This window comes from Pezoporus wallicus, unplaced genomic scaffold (assembly GCF_028554395.1).
Source record: "Pezoporus wallicus isolate ANWC-B61680 ecotype Strahan unplaced genomic scaffold, APGP_CSIRO_Pwel_v1 contig_5601, whole genome shotgun sequence".
Lineage (NCBI taxonomy): Eukaryota > Metazoa > Chordata > Aves > Psittaciformes > Psittacidae > Pezoporus > Pezoporus wallicus.
The window spans coordinates 873,981-890,901 of NW_026642944.1; the positions used below are offsets into that span (position 1 = coordinate 873,981).

The window sequence follows — 16,921 nt, forward strand, 5'->3', positions numbered from 1 at the left end:
TATATTACCAAGAAAACAAACAAAACACAGTGTGTACTGTAGATTGCCAGTTACTGGCCAAAACTGCCTTACGGTGAGTGCTCTAAAGTCCACTTTTCAGAAAATTCCACTTCTTCCTACATGGAGACTGAGAGCATAAAGTAGCTTCAAGATTAAAAATAAACCATTTTTGTTTACTAGGACTTTTTAATATGGGAAAGACATTTTTTATTTAATCAGAGAACAGTTAACTGCCTAGTAAAAAGCAGTCATAGCAGTGACTCATGTAAGGAACAAATAGTTCCTAAAGCAGCACTGTTTACAAGAGCAAGTTCAGGGTCTAACATTTTGGAATCCTCATTTGGAGTGATAGAGGAATAATCTCCCAAGATTCCTTTTTCCTCCCCCAGCCAATATAAAAAAAAACAACACATGATTTTTTGTCATTATGAGGGAGACTAAAACTCTTCAAGCTTTCATTTTGACACCAAACCCCAAAACCACAAGCTAGCCCTTTAGAGGGGAATTCCTATTCAGTACTTTTCTGTAATCCAGATTTAAGGCATAATGTGTTGGACGAAGTCACAAGACAGAAGTAACTCATAAACAACCTGCTGTTAGCAGTTAATACGCATCTACATGCGAGCTTAAAAAAAAGTTATATAGTATAAGAATATTCCAAATTACCATGGATAAAAGAAAATTTATTTTTTTCTGTTCCCTCATTTTTGTGGCAGGGAAAGGGGATGGTGTGGAATAGTGCAGGCAATTTTTCCCCCTGTTCACTCCTTATTTTTGGATAATTTTATTTACAGCAACTTAAATCTGGTGCAACCTCACCGCAGCCTGATGGGCGCAGTTACACTAAACTGATTTGTTGCGCAATAATGCAAGACACCGACACTTACAGGTATGATGAAACAATACAACATTGCCTCAATGGAAGCTATACGTAAACCACCACAGTTCATTGCTCTTTAAGACAGAGACAAAAATCAGAGTAAACAGTTATTCAAACTAAGCAAGCAGAGCAGCAAGCATCTTTGGCCAGCTTGTAAGAGGTCCTGCTGAACAGCTCTTAGAGATCATCCTGACAGCTATTTCAAAACTCCAGCATGGATGGACTGTTAATTTTAGCTGGACAAGCAAGTGGTCATTTAGATGTTTAACTCAAATACTGGTAAACATACTCCTTTACTCAAGCACCAAGACAGTCAATCTTGTTGCCATGCGGGGGGGGGGGGGGGGGAGCAAAACAAAATGCAACAAAAAACAGGAAAAAGGGAAATCAGCGATTCTCTGTGAAGCACCATAAGGCCCGTATTTTCAGCTGGATATCAACTCCTTTTCAATGAATTGTTGTCAATCTGTTAACCACACAAATCAAAAAGCATTAAAAGTAAGCAACCATGCACCCATTGTATTTAATTCAGTGGTACATCAGGCTGATAGTTACAGGCCAGTCTCAAGTACTAAAGGTTAATCTAAATCAGTAACTTTCTAATGTATTTATTCTTCTCAGCCATCTGCATTAAAAGGAACTGTAAAAATTTGTTCTGAACAAGAGCTAAATGTTCTAATTCAGTGTTGCAAGCATCAGTTTAGACCTCCTTCAAAGTTGGAATAGACAAGTTGAATTAGTGAAACTTCTTAAGGCAATGCAATTTAAGGAACTGGCTTCCAGGGTGCTGCAACAAGGAACAAAAAAGCATCTTTAGTATCAGCAGATTCAGGCTAAGCAACTTATGGGACAAACTTCTACAGACAATTTACTAAGTTAGCTGGGGTTTTACTTTTTTACTGTGGGACAAAACTTGTGGAACAGGCCTGATGCAAGAAGCCACAGAAAGACTTAAGAACTTGCTCTCAGGCAGCTATAGTTAAGAACATATGAGAAAATCTTTAGCGAGTTCTGAACTCCTACTGACAACTGAAACAAAATTGAATTATGGAAGACAGAATCAACAGCCACACTGATGTTTGATATGAAGAGTTGCTTCTGTTTAATGTCATTAGGTAACATTGCTTGAGATACTACAGTTTTATATAACAGTGTAACATCCATAAGTTTCTACATTTCCAGTTTGAGACAAATACTTAAAATTCATAGCTTTTTTGCATTACAGAAAGTGCAAGAGGTTTATATACAAGACTATTGCATGACTGGCTGAATTGAGTACTAAGGCTGTGTTCAAGTTGACTTGCTCTTCAGCAGCTGATTAGGCATTTGATTTAACAATACTATTTCAAGTTTATACTTGGTATTATCAGAAAAACCTCCGACACACCAGCAATCCCCACTGGCCAAGAATGCAGCTGTTATAGTCAGTTACAGCCAACTGATCTAGAGAAGTTAGTAAAGAGATTCCTTAGAAAAGGCAGTTTTCAAGAAATGGAAGACTACCACACATTAATGGCACAGAGGTGGTAGATCTGTTCACAAGGAATCTAGGCTTGGTATGAAGCCTTGATTGTCTTTTTGCTTTCTAACACACTGGAAACATGTCACACTGCACCATGTGACAACTGAAACTGAGCAACATCAGGGACATTCACTGAGATATACGCAAGAAGCCTATCTGCTTGTTCCATTTGTCTGCCAAGCCACATTCATAGAAAAATAATCCTAGTGGATTTCCCTCTCTGAAAAAAAAAGATCCCCATATTAGCACCAAGAGAACAGTTAGTATCCATGACTACTTCAATGTTCTGCAAGAAGTGTTTCAGCTTATCCGACCCTACAGTGTAGACCTCTAATACTCACGACTCCCACAGTTGTTACAGACCCCATAGTTAGTCCCTTTATTAAACATTCATGGTAGAATGATAATTTTACCATTAAATAGTCAAATATTAGATTTATTATTTTTCCTTTCCATACAGTTTACATCTTTGGCTCAGAGACCAAGTCATATGACCAGTCACCAACTAGAGCTCAGTAGTATCCACTTAACTGGGTGCTGCTGTGTTAACAGGCAGATGACCTAGATTTAGTTGTGGAACTTTAGCTACTAATTCAATTCCCTTCTTCACTTCCTCCTCAGGTACATTCAGTTCCTGTATTTTAGGACAGTAAGTGCTATAGAAAGAAGAATTGCAGTGACCATGTTCACAAGACCTAGTGTTTCTAAGCTCTTCTACAGAAAACTGCAAAGAACTAAAGTAAAATTAACATCCACCAATTTGAATTTGGGTCTCCAAGTCAAACTCAAGTCCAACTCTCCATTTGCTTTGCCCTGAATTATCATCTTCACAGCATGTTCTTTGAGAGTTTGTGTTTCAATCCACCTAGAAATATTTAGATTACAGACATCATGGAACAGCAGCAAGAGTGGCAGACAGCAAAGTGAAACGTAGAAAAATCATGTTGAGAAGAGATCCAGTTATTCCATTTGTCCTTTTCCAGTTATACCTAGTGTGATGAAAAAGACTTAGGGTTAGGATAGCTACAAGTTATATTGTTTAAACTTGCTTAGAGCCACAGAGAACAAAACTAAAGCAATAAATAGCAACACTTGTCTTCTAAGTCTTCCCCTCATACACTGTCTGGCTTCTAACAGAAGTGTGTCAGAAAAATAGTATTGCTAGTATGACAGTTCATGTTCTTTAATCAATGGTAAAAAAGCTAGTTACATTAGTTTCTAGTAACCAAAGCCCTCACAAGAGCCCTTACTCTGTTTTTACTCCAAATTCACCCAGAGTACAAGACTGCAATTATTCAGGGGATTAAGCTTCAGAAATTTGTATGGGGTGCTGTGTTCTAACACTCTCCGAGAGATATCTGAAGGAATTTAGTCAGCCCCTCTGAGTTTTGCAGTACAGAATTACTCATTAACTTCCTTCAAGGAAAAAGTTGAGTTCTGTTGTGGCCTTGAAACCTAAGGCTGTGAAAGAATAAATCTTTATTTCTAAGAAAGTGAAGCTGGCTAGGCTTAGCTGGGATGCAGCCATGTACAACTCTGAGTAGAGGGTTTCTAGCAGGTGTTCTTCCAGAGGCTGTTCACCATACTTCAGAGAAGCACTAGAGTTGAGCTAGAGTAGATTTTAGCCAGCTCTTTACCAAAGGTTTTAGAGAATGAAGTAGGTTGTCTTATTAGTGAAAGACTTACCTGATCTATACAAATGGGTTGCCAAAAGGATCACCGAAAGAATCAGGTGGTTTCTGAGATTCTCCCTGGGGAAAAAGAGATCATGAACTGTTAGTGGGTTTCAAGGTTTCACCAGGTTTAATCTGCATGACTGTGTCAGCTAGTTCCTGTTCCAAACACTTTCTGGATTGAATACTGTAGAGTCCCTGTTGAGTATACATTAACTGCACTGTGCTACCAAGAGAAAAGGGCTCTAAAGCCATGTTAGCAGTTATCCTAGTCTAAACCAAGGTATCTTCCAGAAAAGCCACATGTGATGCCTGAACACTTATTTGGAACAGAGCCAGTGTAGTTGTGATCAGATTTATTTTAACCAGATGCTAAATGTCTTAACACAGCATTCAGGAACAGACCCAGAGTTTTCACCAAGGGCTTGAAGTGCTGTGTCCCAAAGGAGGTGATGTGGTTAAGCCTCTTCCCCCAGGGGGTAATGAACATGGAAGCCTCCCATCTATTCAGCAAGGGAGCTGCACATTCTGCACTAGTCTATTCCACAGAAAGGTAAGTACAACCAAAGTGGAAGAATTCTGCATCGACCTGATTTTACAGTCTTTTGTAGAAGCTCCCAATACTGAAGACATTCCTGCTAGCGCTTGCATTGTGGGGAACTGGTTATGGACCCAAGCCAAATGGAATCATACTTTGTTGCCTTCTTGCACAAGTGCCCTATATTAGATTAATTATTAGCTTCATACATAGAAGAAATTTTGTTCCACAGACTCTAAAGCCAGAACTAAGACAGTGGTCAAACACAGACACCCCTCTTAAGGAAAGACTGATTGGGTTGGTTTTCGGTTAGTTTTTTTGTTTGCTTGTTTTTTGTTACTACTTACAGATGAGGCACTGAAAAGGTCTGTTTTAGCTTGAGTTTCAAATAGGACATCAGTAGGCAGCACACTTTGTTGGGGAACAGGCTTTGGTGGCTCTAAGGAAAAGAGACGTACTGCTGTAATCATTTAAAAGCTTTAACAAGTCCTCAGCTCTGCCTGACCAACACCAGAGCTCACAGAACCATAGAATCAGAGAACAGTACATGAAAAAGTCCACATAAAAGTCACTTTGAGTGATCTCACAATTTTATCTCCTGCTTGTCCCTAATGACACTTAAGCCAGCTGGGACATTGGACTTTTAACACTGTACAGACAAACCTATTTTTCCTCATTCTAGTCAAACAGTTTAGGCACTAGGTGTCAGTGTTTGGCCACTGACATTGATCAATTCTGCAACAGTATGAAGGGAGACAGCCCTTCAACCTGGTTTCAGTAATCATTGAATCAAATTTTCAGTTCTACTAAAAAAAAAAAAAAAAAGACCAGTGATCAGTCATCCCAATCCCTGAGCAGCTCTTCAAGGAAAAAAAAAAAAAATAAATTTCACCAGTCATTTTGGCAGAGAGCTTGCTAGCTTCCATGCCATCATGATCTGTATTATCTTGAATGCCTGCTTTGCTACTAAAATAATTGCTGAAAGCTCCAGAAGCACCTGGAAGGTTTTGCTGTTCTCCTCTTCTCGCTGGTACTGCAGGTGGCTTTGTCAGATGGAAGTCTTTGAACATTTCCTTGACATCCTTCATCTCTTTATCACCAAGAGGATCCAGAGCAATAAAAGCATCACTTTCTTTCTTGGAAAGCTCCTTCTGAGGTGCAGCTCTAGGTGGTGGCTGAGGCGGGATGGTGGTTGTTGTTGGCATGGAGGGCAGTACAGACTGGATCTGAGCAGGCAGTGCTGAAGATGGGAACACACTACTCTGGAAGGGATTTACAGCACTAGGTTGCTTCACCCATGGATTAGATGGTATTTGTGCTGGCTGTGCCCAGAGACCAGAGGGCTGAGAGGCTGCTGTAGCAAAAGGTGCAGGCTGGCTCCAGCTTGGCACTGTTTGAGTACCAAAGGTAAATGGCTGAGTAAATCCTGTAGACTGAGCAGGCATCACGGACCCAGGAAAGACTGAGGCAGCCTGGGTGAAAGCAGTTGTCTGTGCACTCCATGGTGAAGTTATTGTCATGCCACCTGGGGGGAGGGCGAGATTGTTGTTATACAGCACTTCATCGATCAGAAGACCTCAAGAAGGGTATCAATTCCACTGAGGGTACCAGCAAAACATATTCCATGTACTGTTTGTAAAAATGTGTTGATTTACACTTAAAAAATCAAGTCATTTGGGGAGGAGAGCAAGAGGTTAACATTTTTTACTATGCTCCATTTAAGTCAAAGAACAGAATTAAGACTGATATAATAAAAGAAGGTACTTTTATTATACAGTCCCAGCACAGAAGTGACAGATGCATTTGCCAAATAGTTACTTCTGTGCAAATGAGTACTAAAACTCTGCAGCATCCCGAGTTGTGCCTGGCACACTTGAACCTTGTGTACCTGAAGCAGAAATCTACTATCAAAGTTAAAGCAAAAAATGCTGTTCTAGTTAAAGATGCAGAGTTTATGCCTCTGTTTGCAGGACTTAATAGTTAAGGCAGACAGCACACGGATTAAAGGGCACCAAACTACATATGAAGGAAAACTAGAACCCCTGTTTTGGTGTTAGCAGATATCTTAGATGGGAACAAGACCTTCACTTGTGAACTAACCTAGACCAGCCAGTGGAGATGCTGTGGTATGATTTGTTCTGAAGAGGTCCAGTGGCACAGGTCCTGTTTGTGCCACTGAGGTCAAGCTAAGGCTCTCTTTAGTTGGCACAAAGAAGTCAGAGCTAAATAAGTCATCTGATGCATTCTAGAAAGGAGAAAAAACAAAAAGAAAACAAACAAAAAAACAAACTTAGTGAGATGGCATGGCAGAACACATGCTAGATGATCAAGACCCACCAGTCCAGAGCTACAAGCTTCTTTAACAGCTAGAGGAGAGATGGAAGCTTTGGTGTATCCTTCAGAGACCAAGTGTAAGAGTTTCAAACTACAACATTTTGTTCACACCTACTGAGATGCATGGCATTAAGTAGGTATAATATATAGTAGTTAAAAGCCAACAGCAGAGTAAGATTTAAAGGGACCGAATTATTTGCTATCATAATGAGCTTTCCTCTTATCCCGACCCCTCTAAATATTCCTACTCAGTGTACAGTGACCCCTGCAGTTGTGGCAAGGCTGGCAGCAGAGTTTTGCATCATTTGAGTGCAGAACAAATGCAGCTGACCAAAAGCCACGCTATGTCTTATCAAGCAAGTTGCTGAAATTGCCTTCAGCAGGCAGGTGCTGAGAAACTATATAGACATCTGCAAGTTAATATTCATAACTCGTTGTTACGATACACAGGTTGATGGGCATAAAGCTATCTTAACAGGTTTGGCATTTATATCAAGTATCAATGTATATAGCAGCATACTTACCTTTGCAGACCTTTACAGAAGAACGGCAGCATTAAGGAAGAGAGTATATAATTTAGTGATCATAGCTACTATGAAATATTTATGAGTGTTAGAATGTACCATGGCTGCAGAGATGTTAGAGTAAGCACAACAGGTAGAAAGGAAGTAGATGTGCTGTGAAGCTATTTAGCCAGTTACACAGTAAAAGGAAAGAAAAGATTCCTTCACCCAGCTTCTGAGTAGCAGCATGCATATCACTATTAATTACTTGAACATTGTTCACCTTGACAGACCTCCTTCCTCTTCCTGGCTTGGTGCTTTGTGGTGGTGGGCTAATTGTTATGGGCTCATGTGACATGAATTGCATATTGTTTTCAGAATCCAGCTTTACTCCATTCTGCAGAGATACTCCTTTGGAAGGGCCTTCCACAAACAGGTCTGACAGGGTTTTATGAGCACCATTCTGTTCACTCTCTGGTACCCCATCTGGAGTTTTTGCTGCAGGTGACTTACTCTCAAGTGGCCACTGGTATGTTATGGCTTCTTGTTTGCTAGTTCTATTAGAGATCTGGTCAAACTCTTTACCAAAGGAGTCAATATCACCACATGAAGGATCATTACACACCGGTGTCAAGGTATTCAGACTTTCCTTCTTCTGAGCAGATTTTAGAGAATCAAATGAAGGTGGTGCAGATTGGTCTGGCTGTGCAAAAGGATCATCACTGAAAGGGTCTGGATTAGGTGTAGGAAAAAAGCTGAGACTGGTAGAGAAAGAACTCTCAGGCAAGAAGGGTGGCTGTGGCTTTGGTAGTGGAAGAGAGGTTGTGTTGCCATTCAAGAAGAGATCCTCTTTTGTAAAAGTCTGTTTGGTTTCAATTTCAGAATTTAAATCCACTAAAAGAATCTCTTTAGCTTCCTATTTGTCCAGAAAGAAAAACAGAGTTAGTTTTATGTAGGACTTGCTGCATAGTATACAAATTCAAGGAAAACAGCTGCAAAAAGAGAGAACCAAGTATCCAATGCATTATACTTAGAAGTATTCAGTGTAACAGAAGTTGCACTAAAGCGTCATCTTGTAAGTCACCAAGACAAGTATTGCTGGCTGTCATCAAGTCACAGCTACTTGTTTTTAACACAGAGGTTCTAAAACTACCTGTTTTAAAACTCAGTTAAGTGTCAAATGCTTGCTCTATGGACCAGAGACCAGTCACCAAGCACTAATTACACCTAAGCTTTCACTGAAGTCAAGAACTCTTGTTTGAGTTCTAGTCCTTTGTTTTGACAAGCTGTGAAATCACACTGCCTTAGTGTGATTCCAAGTTGCAATCTGAGCTTCAGAGTAAGATTGGAGAGGTATTTGACAGTGGAAGATTTTAACATGTCATCTCTCCATCAAGCAGGCAATAGAAAGGTAAAGACTGGGTCACTAGCTGGCTTGACAGCACCAATTGTATCACACCTGATAGTATCTTACAGTGTCAGAATAAACTGGTAAGATTTCAGGGGTCATACTGAGCTAAGAGAAGGTTTATGCACATTTCTGTGGAGATAAGCCAAATCTTGAACTAGGGCTACTGACCTAGAACAGCCAGGAGTCAACTCCAAGTGACTTAAGGGTTCACTTGTCCATAAAGATGAGGAGGATATCTTTATCTGTGAGTGTAGTGACAGGATGAGGAGTAATGGTTTTAAAATGAGAGTAAATGTAAACTAGATATTAGGAATAAGTTCTTTACTGTGAGGGTGGTGAGGTGCTGGCACAGGTTGCCCAGAGAAGCTGTGGCTGCCCCATCCCTGGCAGAGCTCCAAGGCCAGGCTGGATAGGGCTTGGAGCAACTTGGTCTATCAGAATGTTTCCCTGCTCCTGCCAGGAGGGTTGGAACTAGACAATCTTTTGGTTTCCAGCCCAAATCCAATCCATTCTATGATTCTATGACTAGCAATACAGTATTATCCCTGTCACGAAGTCTCAAGTGAACTCTGCTGGATAAAAATGACAGGAGCTACTCTAGTCAGTAAGTAGATACTATTATATCCCGAAGACCGTAGTACGCCAATAACTAGACAAATGTCTCAGTCAAATCAGAAACCAAGATTAACAAAATAAAACCAGATCTTATTACTAGGACTAAGTTTGCTCTCAAAGCATAATCTAAGAAAGCTAAACTAGATTCTACTTACTGTGGGACTGCTCATATCAGGAGGTGTTGACATATCCCCAAATAAGTCCATCTGGTCAACTCCCTTGAAGCCAGAAATATTGAAAGAATTGGTATCTGTTATAGTTCTTGCAAGAGCAAGAGTCAAACGTCATACAGATCTACTGTAAGCTCATCTATAAATACTGCAACTCCCACACAATATGGAGACAGTCAGTTATGAACTCCTTAGTGGCATCAGCATGAAGTTCTAAAATTTAACCTACCGGTTTCATTTTTTCAGCTCGATCAGCAGGTGGTGCTTCGCCACCACTCTGTAACAGATGGATAACTGTCAGCAACAACTGGATGATCAAGATTTGCCTTAAGCAAGGACTTGCAAGCTTCAACAAAAGGTGAAGTATAAGGGAGGTCACTACTCAGTTCTGTAGGCCCCTTTTACTCCCATTTAAATGTAAATGGGCACCTCACATTGCCTCCATATTGCTGGCAGTGTAAAGGAAGTCAAAAGCTAGTTGTGTTGCAGCAGCATACCTTAATAAGTGAGGCTAAGTTGGAGTGACTTACCTCGGTCTTATCTGCTTCTTCACTCTAAAGAGGAAAAGAGGGCTTTTAGTACCCAGACATCATGTAGAATATCCAAAGACTTTCACTTTGGAGAGCTTACCAGATTAGGAGGTAATTAAACTGGTGATACAGTTACTAAACAATAGCTTCAAGTGATCCTAGATTTAGACAGACCTGAGAGTCAAGTCTAACAGCCAAGGCAAAGCTGAAGCAAGCTTTATTTCTATGTAGACTAATGCAGTTTTTCTAATTTTACTTGCCTTTTTCTTGTCTTCCTCTTGTTTCTTCTTCATATTATATATTAGTTGGAAAAGGTCCTTAAGATCAACAACTAGAGGCTCAGCCTGAAAAAGAATGTAGTTTTTAGTCCATGTACTGCTTCTCCCTGGACTTCTAAAGCACGCTGTGCAGTAGGCTGAACTTTCCTAAATGGCAAGATAATAGGAAAAGCAAGCGTTTAAAGGACTGTCTAGTCTACATAGAAGAGAGCTTATGCAGAATCCAAGCGTAATAGATCACAACCAACTCAAAACTGATGTTAACTCCACAGGGAAAGATGCTGTATGTATTTGTGCTACGCCATGTTTTTGCTAGAAAGTTACAGCACAAGATTTCATAAGTGCATGGCAATTTCTAATCTTATTTCCTTGAAAGTGCAAAGTTTACCCAAGCCTTTTGGTAGTCTCATGAAGAAAAGCATTTTGCGTCCATCTGTGTTCACCACCTCTAACACTGAACCTGGGGAAAGCTTCTATAGCTAATACCACATTATTTTAGACAGGATGCAAATAGTAAATACGGAAAACAAGTATAAGGTAAGATTATCATCACCTCATATGCATAGAGCAGATACCAGCTTAAAGTGGTATTTGTATCACAATGACAATTTGGTGTGAGTTAGATTACAATTTAGCATGAATTAGAAAGGTGTTGCATTCCCTGTACAAGCATTAACAAGAATGTCTTGAGTCATTACTGAGGTAGTGGCAGGCTCAGCTGTATTGATTTGGAACTTTTGCTTGAGGAATACAGCAACTGTAACAGTGCCTAGAGCAGGACAAGTCTGCCTTTTCAACCACTACCACTGGCTGAAGCGGAGAATCTGGTGAACAGATCTCACTGTTCATGTCCAAGCATCATACTTTCCTAATTGAGGGTTTTAGGCAAGCAACTGCTGGGAAAGCCATTTCAACAATTACCAACTTTGACAAACAGTACAGCTGCAGAAGTCTAGAGCTGTAGAAGTCTTCGCTTCTCAGCTAGACAAGTTTGTGTTAAAAACAACTAGCAGCAAGTCAAGAGCATCTACAGCTTGATTAAGCTTGTAGGCTGACAAGTAGCACCCCATGGTGAAAAGCTCTGAGAACAGACTCGACTCTAGAGAACAAACAGAAAGCTTTTGTATTTAATCTACAATTCCAGTAAAGCCAGTATAACATAGGACTCAAACTAATAAAAACAGGTTTAAGAGAAGGTGTTACATGCTCCAACAAGGAGGCCCTCAGTTCTGCCTGTAAAGGGTCTGAAGCTGCCAACATGTTCTCCAGGAGGACAAGCAGGGACGTCTGTGGAGACATTACTAGCTTTGAAGATGTGGCTCCCTGCCCATGGCAGGGGGGTTGGAACTAGATGATGTTAAGGTCCTTTTCAACTCTAGTTGTTCTATGATTCTATGTCATTATAGTGACTATTATAAAGACATCATAAAGCAAGCTAATAAATTATAAATCTCTAACTAGGTTCAGGTCATTAAGGAAGCTCTGTAATATTCAGGAGTAATTCCAAGTAGCTTGTTTCCAATACTGCTTTTGTACAGATTCGCTTCAGAGAGACAAACCCTGTATATAGGATCTCTTCATAGGGAGGAACTTGCCATAGAAGGATCAGAATGCCTCCCTGAAACAAGTCCAGGAAGACCAGACCTACCATTCACTGGCCCCAGAAACAGTATTGCAGTTGAGCAAGTCTGTTTTCACTGCTGTCAAGATAAAGCAGCATGTGAACTAGACTAGTGGAGTTCTAACATACTTACTGTTAATTCCGAGTGAATCTTTGGCTACTTGACTCAAGAAATAGCCTTCTCACTAAGAATAACAGCACACTGTACAGGAAAGCCTATGATAGTGGCTCCCTTTCACCTCACTAATGATTGCATGGACAAATTAAGCAAGGTTAATTATAGTAAGCAAGGCTACTTGATTTTTTTTCTTCTGGACTACAGAAAAGCTGAACAAGATAGGAGTCACTGGTAATACAGTCAATTCCTACTGCCCTCCTGCAGGAGAAGAGTCAATTCTGTGTTGGTATTCCCCTGTACCTTACAGGGCTACCAGCAAAGTATTACATTTATCACACATTAAGTGTTCACATAATAGCATCAGTTATAGCAAGTAGAAAAGGGTGTCTGATCCATACCTGTTGAGCTGTTTTTATAGCAAAAAACTGGTGTTGACCTTCTCCTCCACATATATAGCCAAAGGCACGATTGTCTGTCACATCCCGAGCAATAAAGGAGATTTTGTTTACTGGATGTTCATGCTCTATGACCTAGGATTGGGGGGAGGGGGGGGATATGGTTTAAATTGCTAGGGACATAATAGCCGATTTTCTCTGTAATTAGAATGATTGAGACAGTTATAAGACTTCATTTCAAGACTCATTTATCAGACTTCGATTAACTACAATAAGATGTAGTTATCTTTCTGGCAGAAGGCATTACCAGCCATTTCACAAGCCACTTTTCACATGTGAAAAGGCAAACATGAGGCTATAAGGCATCTAGTTCAGATGGTCTAACTTCCAAGCGCCTCACATGCTTTAAGAATCACATTAAGAAAGCAAATCATATCTTACCCCAGTTTTCTCATCTATTATTTTGATACCAGAGAGGGATATGTTCACCCAGATCTTCTGTTTGTGTTGACCCTGGGAACGGGCTGCTGCTGCCATTCCCTAGAAAGGATGAATATCAAACAATTGATGAGATTTGTGTTAGATTGAGTTTAAAGCTGTTCCCTTACATTCCCCATGAGCCCAAGGCTGTGATCATATTAGTGCTAATCTAGTTATTCTTATGCAACTGTACAATTTAAGCAGCATTCCTCTTGCAATATATGCCTGACTAGGTTTGAGGCAATACATCAGAACTAGGTTGTGGCTCCCCTGTAGATGTTTTAGAGTTTTAAAACTTATCTTAGTTCATTAAACTGCTTCAGTAGCAGCACCTTTATGAGCTTTCTCAGCCTGATTTGAAGGTATGTGAGTGTTCACAACTTCACAAATAATTTTTTGTTTTTGCAGCCTCATTTATTCTTTGGCTTATTTGTATTTCTTGGTGTCACTATTGCCACAGGATGCCAATTTGTGCTTTGAGGTCAGTGTTAAATTGCACAGTTCCTCCCTCACTGTCCAAAACCCAAGCTCACTGTGATCAAGTTCATACTATTAGCATCCATACTGGATGCCTACAAGAGAACCAAAGGAGCATTCCCAAGCTATTAGAGAAACCCTGTTCTTTGAGTAAGGGGTTATAGCCTTAGAAGTAACATGCATCTAGGATGTGCTGTTATTTTACTGTGTTACCATTAAGCTGCATGGAGCTTGTGCCAAAGTAATAATTTGATCTGCTTTCTGAAGGTTACCCAGAAGGTGTTCCTGACATGCCAGCTCAAACCCTTACCTTCAGCTTCATCATTGAATCCTGACTCATTTTGTCTCCTCTTGCCTCTGGGACATCATCAATGCCAATCAGTTTAGCTTTGTACCTTACACCATCGCCTTTGAATCTAGTCAAGAGAGATTCATCTGTCTTTTCTGACCCTGGAGACAGAGAAAAGTTTGGTTTTTTTTGTTGTTTGCTTGTTTTGTGTTTTTTTGTTTTTTGGCTTTTTTTTTAATAAAAAGAGAAATGTTTATGTTGGGCTTTGAGTTCTTAAACAAACAAAACCATCATGTAAGTACACATTAAAACTGTCCCTCAAGTATATGTGACTAACAATCCTTAGTCCTTCCAGTACCATGTGCACGGTAAGATATTTACTCCTTTAAGGTCACTGTACTCTTGTAGAATCTGGCCTCAATTCAAGGCGTGGAGCTTAGTGCTTAATATTTGGGGACTTCAGAACAATTGTTTGCCACTTAAAAGACTGAAATATTTATAGGCAACAGCCAAATAGATACAAGTGCGAAGGAAAACACACCAAGCAGAAATGATACTTCCCATGACTATACATGATGCACAATATGCCTTTTAGATGTTTGTACCTAGTTCTGTGCTAGTCAGACCTCTTCTTGGCATGCAAGAATCTCCTAGATCCTGTGCTAGAACTTTCTATCAGCACCATTATTTCTACAACAAGTCCTGGTACCCCCATCCCTACAATAAATTGGGATTTAAGCTAATGTACTATTCCAGCTGTTGCCATTACTTCTCGGAACTGCTTGTTTTTCTTCTCTGCATGCTCAACATACTTTGACTGTGTACCTCAGCATGTATTTCTCTATGAGGTAATTATATTTACGTGAAAACATTTAATCTGGATCTACAGTAACACCCATGAAATGAGTTTTCTAGCTCCTCTGGACAGGAGTCTGTATCTAACACATCACTCCCTCTCTGGAAGGAAGTGAGTTCAGGTTCAGACTGACAGCTACCTGGATGGTCCTGGGTCTGGTCACCTCCCTAGGAGGCTTTCACTTCTCTGGGCTTTTGGTGACTTCTCAGGCTCAGGAAATGAGTCATTTAACAAGGAGGAACTGAGAGCTTTAGAACTTAGAGATGGAGATGGAAAAAAACCCAACCAAAACCTTTCAAGATAAATCCTACCTTTCAGATTAATTTTACTAGATTATTTGCTAACTCTCCCAGTCAGTTTGAAACTTCCAAATTACTTAACTATGCTGTGAGAGTGATCATAGTTTCAGGCAAGTGAAAGATAAATGATACTGGAAGAAGTGTTCAAGAGGCAAATATTTCTCACCTTTCTTTTTTTCCTTCTTTGAGGGTTGTGCTTTTGGTGGAGTCTGTTGCTCAGGCTGGTTATTGGCAGTTGTAGTTTCAGCTTCAGTAGACATGATGAGAGTGTGGTCAGGTATGCTTGATGTAGTTTTAAAAAAAATAAAAAAAAAACCAATTAGTAGGCAGACATAATATTTTACCTTGAGAGAGAAAATATTAAGCTTGTTAGTCCAGCTTTGTTCTGCTGGACACCGGAGCCTGCTAATGCCTGTAAACTTCAGTAGTGATCATACAGGAAGTCCAACTCAATACCTACAGGCTACAGAGAACACGAAGTTATGTCCAGTAGGTGATGAACCCTCACCTCAGTGATACTTAATCAGTAGATCACACTGACCTACAACCACAGGCTGTACTTGCATCACTCTGTTTTAATCTGTCAACTTTTAGCTTTTTACCCTTTAAAGCTATTTATAGAACCTCAGGTATTTTGCTCTATTCTCCTTCAGCACTGCCAGCTGCATCTCTGTAGTAGGATAGGAGAGAAGGCAAGAAACACTTGCTATGATCTGTTTCAAACACCCCTAAAGATGACATCAGAACACCCAAAAGAAGCCACTACATCTTATTCATGTTTCTATAACTAATGGACGTTCGAGGCTATACCACCCCCAGTGTAGTCTCAGGCTGCAGACAGACTGCTCCAGGAAAAACAGCAACAAAACCAAAATCCAAACCCAACCAACAAAACAAAGCCCCAGAACAAAACCTGAAACCAAAACCCTACACCATTGTCTTAACACTAATAAAGTAACCTTAGATTTTTTTTAAAAAAAAAACCCTGCAAGTAAAAAAACTATGGACTAGTATGATAACTAGTCAACTAGTCATAACCAGGAGACCCTTTTGCCTCTGAAATACAATATCCTTAAAAAAAAAAAAAAAATAAAAATCCTGCAGTTACTGTGTTTTGTTCCTACACAGCTGAAGCATTGATTCACATTTACCAAATAGAAGGACTCACGTTGTCTGTATAGAGTTCTGAAGTTCTATACCCAGCCACAAAGAACTGGACATTCACACTTCCCACAGAAACAGTTCTATGAAATCTTCTGTTTGGGGTATTGCAGTGGCTTCAGTTAGTCCCTTTAATTTTAGGGTGACAAATAAAGCCAAGATATTGTTCAGATTATTAATTATCTGGGCTACCCTCTACTAGTAATTTCCCCTATATCCCAGCAAGCAGCCAGAGATCAAACCACCCTTTTTACTTAGCACACTGTTTGAGACACACTGTACACACATACAAGCGCTGAAACATTGCATAGCCTCTAGCATTAGAATCTTGTAATTCCCAAGAGCGTATTCCTCATTTGCCTTAGTTACAGCTAATGCTTTATCTGTTACTTGGAAGTTACTTTCAGGGTTGTGCTCTCACTCCTGCCTTCCCCTCTTTCCCCCTAGTCATTACTAAGTCACTAGCTACAGACTGACCCATCCAGCTTGGCCTTAAGAGCAATGGATGTCAACGCTTAACTGAATCTTAAGATAGGAAAAACAAAAATTCCTAGGTCTCCAAGAGAGAATTTCACCCTGAAGACCTCCATTTCCATTTAGCCAGGAGGGAGGCCTTCAGGGAACTAGCTGTTAATACATGCAAAGTCAGATCTAGCCACTTACCAGATGGTTTGTCAATTACGTTTAGGATTGCTCAAGTAAATCAGAGAGAAAAGTGCTCATCTGGCAACTTTACAGGGCCACAGCTAGGGAACATAGCGTTGCCGGGAA

General features: G+C 40.1%; 1 protein-coding gene across 2 annotated transcripts; it reads right to left on the reverse strand.

The window, feature by feature from the left end:
- Window positions 1-1,958: 1,958 nt before the first annotated feature.
- DAB2 (DAB adaptor protein 2) lies at window positions 1,959-15,307 on the reverse strand. 2 transcript variants are annotated; one of them, XM_057433256.1, is made up of 14 exons: window positions 15,156-15,307; window positions 13,856-13,995; window positions 13,030-13,128; window positions 12,592-12,723; window positions 10,433-10,520; window positions 10,144-10,193; window positions 9,876-9,923; window positions 9,632-9,694; window positions 7,734-8,366; window positions 6,714-6,858; window positions 5,611-6,138; window positions 4,961-5,052; window positions 4,089-4,153; window positions 1,959-3,391 (listed from the first exon to the last, which is right to left on the reverse strand). In XM_057433256.1, exons 1-13 carry the CDS (start codon window positions 15,247-15,249, stop codon window positions 4,094-4,096), a joined length of 2,172 nt encoding a protein of 723 aa, XP_057289239.1. In that variant the 5' UTR covers window positions 15,250-15,307; the 3' UTR covers window positions 1,959-3,391; window positions 4,089-4,093. The 2 variants fall into 2 exon arrangements, with proteins under 2 accessions (XP_057289239.1, XP_057289240.1); XM_057433257.1 differs by lacking the exon at window positions 9,876-9,923.
- Window positions 15,308-16,921: the final 1,614 nt, after the last annotated feature.